At 27.6% G+C, this 7,583-nt stretch overlaps 4 protein-coding genes across 4 annotated transcripts in view; 2 read left to right on the forward strand and 2 right to left on the reverse strand.

The window, feature by feature from the left end:
- LOC108693635 (long-chain fatty acid transport protein 4) overlaps positions 1-2,918 on the reverse strand; it is a 20,956-nt gene extending 18,038 nt beyond the window's left edge. Inside the window, exons 1-2 of the mRNA XM_018202670.1 lie at positions 2,833-2,918; positions 2,287-2,577 (exon numbers count right to left, since the gene is read on the reverse strand). Of these exons, the coding sequence (XP_018058159.1) occupies positions 2,287-2,577; positions 2,833-2,918 (377 nt within the window). The remainder of the gene's footprint in view (positions 1-2,286; positions 2,578-2,832) is intronic.
- Positions 2,919-3,649: 731 nt separating this feature from the next.
- LOC108693690 (G/T mismatch-specific thymine DNA glycosylase-like) lies at positions 3,650-5,391 on the forward strand. Its single transcript, XM_018202749.1, has 2 exons — positions 3,650-3,771; positions 4,058-5,391. Exon 2 carries the CDS (start codon positions 4,087-4,089, stop codon positions 5,389-5,391), a length of 1,305 nt encoding a protein of 434 aa, XP_018058238.1. The 5' UTR covers positions 3,650-3,771; positions 4,058-4,086.
- Positions 5,392-5,699: 308 nt separating this feature from the next.
- On the reverse strand, positions 5,700-6,945 carry LOC108693670 (nuclear cap-binding protein subunit 2). The gene is made up of 3 exons (XM_018202724.1): positions 6,737-6,945; positions 6,123-6,443; positions 5,700-6,036 (listed from the first exon to the last, which is right to left on the reverse strand). Exons 1-3 carry the CDS (start codon positions 6,806-6,808, stop codon positions 5,932-5,934), a joined length of 498 nt encoding a protein of 165 aa, XP_018058213.1. The 5' UTR covers positions 6,809-6,945; the 3' UTR covers positions 5,700-5,931.
- A 264-nt stretch (positions 6,946-7,209) lies between these two features.
- The window catches only part of LOC108693661, a 2,305-nt gene continuing 1,931 nt past the window's right edge, over positions 7,210-7,583 (forward strand). The window contains exon 1 of the mRNA XM_018202708.1: positions 7,210-7,254. The gene's annotated coding sequence lies outside the window, so the exon portion shown is untranslated. The remainder of the gene's footprint in view (positions 7,255-7,583) is intronic.

Here is a 7,583-nt window from a genome sequence, read left to right on the forward strand (position 1 = left end):
ACGGCAACATGCAAAAATTAATTTATGTCACGTATAAAAAAAAATCTTCCTTGTTTTTTATATCATAAAGTAATTAAGATAATTATAATAATATAATAAATTATATCTGACGCAACTATCTTATTTTCTTAAACACTTTTCTTAAATCATTATTATCAGACATAAATGATAGCACGCGAATAAAAAAAAATCCGTCTTTATTGTTCTCGTAAAGCATCATAAAGCAATATACAGGGTGTATCTTAAAAAGCGCCCACTAATCATACAGCAGCACTATTTCTGATCGAAAACTGAGTCGAAAAGTTCTGAGCATTTTGCAATTTTTACAGTAGTAATGAAATATTAATTTCTAAAGATTATCAAATAAATGAGTAAAGTCAACACATAAAACAACTTTAAAATATCTTTCAGTTTTTTATAAAATATGTTAAAGATGTTTTTTAAAGAACTTTTGAAGATTAATCTAAAAATTATATACTGATTTTACACATTCTGCTCAATTCCTTGAATAACAAAAAAAAACTGCAAAAATTGCAAAATAATAGACTCAATTTTTGATCAGAAATAGCGCTATATTAAAATACACACACACACACACACACACACACACACAACACACACACACAACACACACACACACACACACACACACACACACATTGTACATAGCTGTCCAGCAAACGAGAATGGATTGAAATAGATTCAAATTTTCAAAAATACGGATTCATGAATGTTAAAATGAATCCTTTTCAATCCTAAATTTTTATTTATTTATAGAAATTGCATAAATCAAATGTCTATGCTTTTTTTAATCCCAAATGCATTTTTATTCATTATAGGAATTTCATAGAGTATATCTCTCTATGTAATGCCTATGTAATGCCTTTCAATTTAAAAATAATATTAGCATTTTTTGTGCATTGTGAATACTACTTACTTAATTCAGAATATATAAATAAGAAGTAATTTTTTTAATTCAGTTAAATTTAAAAATAATATCAGCCATTTCTGTGTAATTCCTATAAACGTGAATACTGCTCAATTCAATATTCTAAATATGAAATGCAGTTTTTAATCTAATTGAATAAAAAAAGTTTATATATTTAAAAATGGATCATAAATGCTATTTAAATTATTCAAAATTATAAGTAGGACATTTTTCGTTTTAATCCAATTAAGTTCAAAAAAGTTATAACATAAAAATAACTGAGTTATGTTCATTTGTTTCTCTTTGATTAGAAGTAAAATGAATAATCGTGAACACTCGCAAATCAAATCGAACACCAGCAAGAATATTACGCTGACATCACAGCGCGCGACATCGACCAAGCGAAATTAGATTATTTAACACTTACCCCAATGTTGTCTCATGATGTAAATTGTTTATATTTTATTATATATGTTTAATGATGATATTTTTATTATATTTATATAATTTCGTGCACTGGTTTAGCTAGTTGTAATTGAAGTAGAAAATAAATAACACATTTACCAATTGAAGAAGTGGTATAGCGGAACATAGAAAATTCATAATCCAAAGATCCTAGGTTGTTTGAATTCTACTAAGGAGCGTTTTTAATACTAATTTGAAATAGATAATTTCAGATATAATATAAATATATTATATTATATATTATATAAATATTATATAAATATTATATAAATATATTATAAAAGTCTTAGGAATAAAATTTTGTAATCCTTAAATATAAATGTTCTTTTTTTTTTGAATATTAAATTAGTCAGCTTGGATCCATTTTCATTCATTCAATCTATTTTCATGGATTTAAAGTACACATTAAAACAATTTTAATCCATTTATTCTCGTTTACTGGGTATAGTTAAAGGTTAAATGTTGTTAATTATATTCCGATAATAATGTATGTAAATTATATACAATACTTTTTAACAACGTTACGCACGAATTGTCGAGAGACGAAGTATCGTGATAAATACTCAAATTAAAATCAGTTTCTTTTAAAGTGACGTTGCAACGATCGATATGTAAATTATCTTCTTTATTCTTTAGATCATGATCAATATGATATAATGTGGCTTTTAATTTACGGATTTGTTCGCAAGTATTTTTTAATATTCGATCCAATAGATTTTCCGCTCCTTGTATTACCTCACATTCTTTCAATAGATTTGTTTCAACATTATCATAAACCAAGTCAATGCTCAATCTACATTTCCTGTGACAAAATATTCTTTTATTAAAAAGTTAGCTTAAAAAAAGTGAAATTTGTTTAACAAATTGCTTAACAATTAGGAAACATTAGTAACCTAGCAATGAGACATCTTTCGCAAATTGCAAGAGCGTTTCTTTTTACAGACTTCAGTACATTTATAATTCGTTCTTTATATACAAACAACGCATCGATTTCCAAAGCAATGTCTTTTCTTATACGCTGCAATTCTCCTTTGCGAAATTCAATGTCATTAAGTTTTTCTAACAGTCGATGATCTGTCTCCTCCTTATTAGTTTTTACGATTTCCTTGGCAGAGTCACATGCGAGCGTTGCCTCGGCTAAGAGCCGATCCGATAATTCTCTTTGTGTCTCGGAACATTGATATCTGAATTTACCAAAATTACAGTTTCATATCAAGAAAAGTCAGATCAAAAAGAAAAGTCAGATTATGAGTACGGATGTATGTACGATGCGCGAGCGTAATTTACTGTTAAAAACTTATTTGCTTTCTCTTTAATTATATCCGGAATAGAGCAACGCTTGAAATCTCAAATTGCACAACTTGACGAGTTTTCCATAAAAAACAATTTTAGAATTTTTCGTAATTTTGCATAATGTCACACGCATGACTTATTGATACCTGAACTGATTATTGTGGTGCCATTCGTCCAATGTAAATCTTGAAGGAGGAAATACATAATTTACGTTAATATCAATTCTCGCCATACCGCGATGTGGTTTCACTCAAGACAAAAGATCGTAAATTCGCAATATTTCAAATTTCAATAAAAAATCATTCACGGAGACTTAATTCCCAATGTTTGCTCGTTTCCAAGGAAACGTTTCTGTTTCCTATCATTGCTATCAACTCCATGCAACAATTATTATCGAACTTCGTTCACGACAATTTATATTTATTAAAAATTTATACTCTCTGACATAATGTATGTTAAATTTTAAAAGTAATTATTTTAATATAGTAATTATACAAACAAATGAAGTTTATTTCATGTAAATGATTGCAAAAAATATTCCCTTTATTTGTCACATTTTTAGTTCATTATAAAAAAATTTTTTTTAAATTTATTATAAAAAAAGTTCTTTGATTAATAAGAAAGATTATTGTGATATCCTTGGTGAAAAAATTTCGCTGAAATTTCACTGAAAGTGAACTTTTTAGTTAACATATTGAAAAATCATTGAAATTAAACAAAATTTCTCTGAAATTTTGCTGAAAATGAATTTGTCAGCTAAAAATCGCAGAAATTAAACTGAAAATATTCCACTAAAACGTGGAATAATTTCAGCGAAATTTGCACCAAGTTCTTATGGTATGGTAAATAAGTTAAATAATAATGATTAAAATTCCTCTTTATCCAGCAATAATGTTTTAAAATGGTTCAAGATTCGACCAAATGAGGGCGTTTTCACTTGCACTTGCGCATGTATCGGCTTATTTGTCGACTTTGTAATGTATATTTGTCTGTCTTCGAACAAAATGTTATGTTTATATGAAGCTATTGCATTCAATTGAAATTAAAAAAATGGAACGGAATTTTTTTCGAGATACATAAAATATGTGAGTTTTAATAGATCAATCGAGAGAATGTGTATTTACTACACATTTATCTCATTCCTTTATCAATATTTATTTCTTTGTAAAATCACAGTGAACTTTTTGTAAACAGATTGATATTTTTTTCAAATTAAAATGTGAAGTTAAATAATGATTACTTTATTATTAAGTATGACTTGAAAACAAAGTACTTTTATCTTTAATTTTATTAAAAATATAGGACTCTTTAAACCGATATAAATAATTTGTTATAAAAAATTTACAATTTTTCAATATTGAAAATTTACAGATCGATTCCTGCATGTATTTTCTCGCTCTATGAATGTCATGCCACCACTTGACTTGAATAAACTCAAAAAAAGACCATTAACAAAAGAAATTTTAGAACAATCCAAGAAAAAAGTAGACAGATTCGATGGATTGTCAGAAGAAGAAGTCCAAAAGTATACATTACAAGATTATCTGGAGATGAATCTGGATTTAGTATTTGTTGGAATTAATCCAAGTTTAATGGCGGCACACCGTGGTAGATACTATGCAGGTCCTGGTAATCACTTTTATAAGCTTCTGCATGAATCTGGCCTAACACCAAGATTTATCAGTTTTGAAGAAGATTATAAACTCTTGCAATATAGTATTGGTTTGACAAATATCGTTGAACGTCCCACTAGATCTGCTGCAGATCTCAAACGAACAGAACTCAAAGAGGGTTCTAAAGTAGTAGAAGAAAAGTTGAAATTATATAAACCCAAAATTGCAGTGTTCAATGGTAAATGTATCTATGAAGTATTTGCTCACATCACTACTAAGTTCAAATTTTATTTTGGATTACAACCAGAACGCATAGGTGATACTGCAATTTGGGTGACACCGTCAAGCAGCGCACGATGTGCTAACTTCCCTAGAATGGTGGACAAATTGCATTTTTACATAGGATTAAAGAAATATCTACATTTTTTGAAAGGCGAAATTACCAATGTTGACTTAAAGGAATTTTGTTTTGAGGGACGCAAGCAGATTATACCCAGTACTTCCAAAATGTGGCGGCGCAAAAATGTCTCTACTTTTCTACATGGAGGTAGAGTTGTTAACAAAAATACTCTTTGTCTAGATACATCTGAGGAAGATATTGGTTCAATTCGTACAGTTGAATTTCTAGTAGAAAAATCTAATCAAAAGTATTATAAACATGAGAATACGTCTTTTAATAAAGAAATATGCAGTCAAAAAATTGAGAGTCAAGAAACACTTGATGAAACTGTAGAGAAATCCGAGACAAGTATAAAAGAAACAGAAAATCTTATAAGTGATGTTAATGAAATAATTGTCAACCAGTCAGAAATTAAACAAATATCTGAAATTAATGGAAAAGGAAAAAAAAATTGCATTGTTATAACTAATATTTTAAACCACGAAAGTAATATAACTAATTCAGAAAATAATGAAAAATATGCATCTTCAAGAATTACTTGCAAAACTCTAGGAACTGAAAATAATTTGAAAAATTGCAATGGAAGTGATACAGATTTTCTAAGTTTAATCAAACAAAGATTATCTCAGAAAAGTAGTAACGATGCTATTATATCGTCTACAAAATCAAAATCTAATTATAAAAAGAAATAAAACAATAAATATTAATAATAAATAGTAATACTGATAGACATTAGTATGCAATTTCAAATTTCAAAGATTTATATTTTTATATTTTAGTATAGCATGTACCTATATCTTTTTTTAACTTAAAGTTTTGTTATCAAGATATTTATTATGTATAGAAATATAAAATATAATAAGTTTACAAATTCCACAATGAAAAACATCTTCCTTCATTTCATTTTTAAATATTATTATAAATTTATTATTATAAATGCTTATACAACAATTGCATAACAATTTAGTAGAAAGAATGTTTAGATAGTAAAAAAACAATATTTATTCTACATTAAATGAATTTTATTTTCTTATTCACAAGATATTACATCGATGAATGACAAAAAAAAATCATGAATATATGTATAATTTAATAAAATTTATTTGAAATTTCCTTTGTTGTGATGCAAAACACTTATTCAAAGTATCGAAATTTTCTAATTCATACAAATTATTCCTCACTTTTACTACTTAGAATAAGCTTATTATATAAATATATTTACACTTGAACTTTCACCGTCCAAATCCACCATCAGAAAGCGATGTTACTTTCTGTTGTATTATTTTACCATAACCACCTCGTCCACTATCAAAATCTGAACGGTACTCGTCCCTCACCTAAAATATTAAATAACATTACATGTCATATCTATATATGTATATATCTTGTGTTTAATTCTTCATAAGATATTAAAAGTAATTACTTGTCCTCCTGTTTTCCCACGACCATACTGTCGGCCTTCGATAAAGCCCGCGTCCCAGTCGGTTCTGATGATTCGGTCATCTAACCGGGTTCCATTTATATACCTCATGCAACTTTCTGCATCGGCTCTGTTGTAGTACTCAATAAAACAGAAACCACATGGTGTCTTCTTATATTTATCAAGACCCATAATTATTCGTCTTATGTCTCCACATTTGGAAAATAATTCGTATATTTGCTCCTCTGTCGTATAAAAGGACAGATTCCCTACATATAAAGTACAGGAATTTCTTAGTAATCTGTCCTGTTCAGCTCTTGTTCCCTATATAATGAAAAAGAATAAATTAGTTATTCATAAAGTATTAAAAAAAAATCTATATTTAGATAAATATACAATTAAATGCAATTATACCATAATTATTTCTAATTAAGCACTTTTCAAATATTAATTATAAGACACAATTAGAACTAAAAATTTCAAACTACGTAAATGTAAAAAAACAGAAATAAAAATACATATAAGAAACATAAATAAATTGAAATATTAATAATAAATTAAATTGAAATATTATATACACTGGATAATATGTGAGGTTAATTATTAAAAAAAAAAACCTTGAAATGTTGATCACGATAAGAGCTTAATTCAACTGATGGCGAGCTAGTTGCATTTAGTTTGATCGACATTTTCCGAGGCTATTTAGCTTAATTTTGCTTGTAAAAATCAATTTCTGTCGCAATTCAAATCTGCAGAATCCACTGGAATCCACGGAGCGGAAAGAAAAAGAATATATTCAATGTATAGTTGTGTACCTACCAGAGAAATCTCTCTGATACCTCGCTTATTTGAGCACTGCTGAGCATCCAGTGATACCAATAGAAGATAAATAAATTACCAAATATGTTCGAAGACTTTATCTTTATCAACACCTTCTTCGTTGAGTTTTAGAACGCATAAAAGTCTGACTAACCAATCAGCTGTTCACTTTTTGGAAAATATAAGATATAACGGTAGGTAATTGGATCTTTCAAGTGTAACATTCAGAAGCCAATACTGACTGTATTTATGAAAGCACGGAACGTTCTTTAATCTTTTCATCTTTGATTGGATTCCATTGCGTCGTGTTAGCAAGGTGAGTGTGATTTATATTTGATATATTGAATGATTATACGCAATGTGATGATTAAAAATTATATTTTGCTTTGTCAATACTTGTATATTAACGATTTATTATTAAATCTTTTGCGTTAGAACCTTTATAATCTGGAAAAATCATTCAGCATGTGTCCCTGAATTTTTAACCTAGAAAACACGTTTGTATGTTGTACAAAGTTTTAGCCATTTTCTAATAATATGTATCTTCTTCATCTAAGTACTTATTTTATGATAGATGCGTACAATTTTCATAGAAAATTTTTCTTATAATGAAATTAATTATTAATTTAATATTCACTATATATA

The sequence above is a fragment of the Atta colombica genome, unplaced genomic scaffold, assembly GCF_001594045.1.
Source record: "Atta colombica isolate Treedump-2 unplaced genomic scaffold, Acol1.0 scaffold96, whole genome shotgun sequence".
Taxonomy (NCBI): Eukaryota; Metazoa; Arthropoda; class Insecta; order Hymenoptera; family Formicidae; genus Atta; species Atta colombica.

What these genes read in the sequence shown, in the direction of transcription:
- LOC108693690 (XM_018202749.1), top strand. Translation starts at nt 4,087, where the DNA reads ATGAATGTCATGCCACCACTTGACTTGAATAAACTCAAAAAAAGACCA.
- LOC108693670 (XM_018202724.1), bottom strand. Translation starts at nt 6,808, where the DNA reads ATGTCGATCAAACTAAATGCAACTAGCTCGCCATCAGTTGAATTAAGC. An exon ending in ATCGTGATCAACATTTCAAG is followed by an intron (nt 6,444 to 6,736) that starts GTTTTTTTTTTT and finishes TTCATTATATAG; the next exon opens with GGAACAAGAGCTGAACAGGA. An exon ending in GTGGGAAAACAGGAGGACAA is followed by an intron (nt 6,037 to 6,122) that starts GTAATTACTTTT and finishes TTAATATTTTAG; the next exon opens with GTGAGGGACGAGTACCGTTC.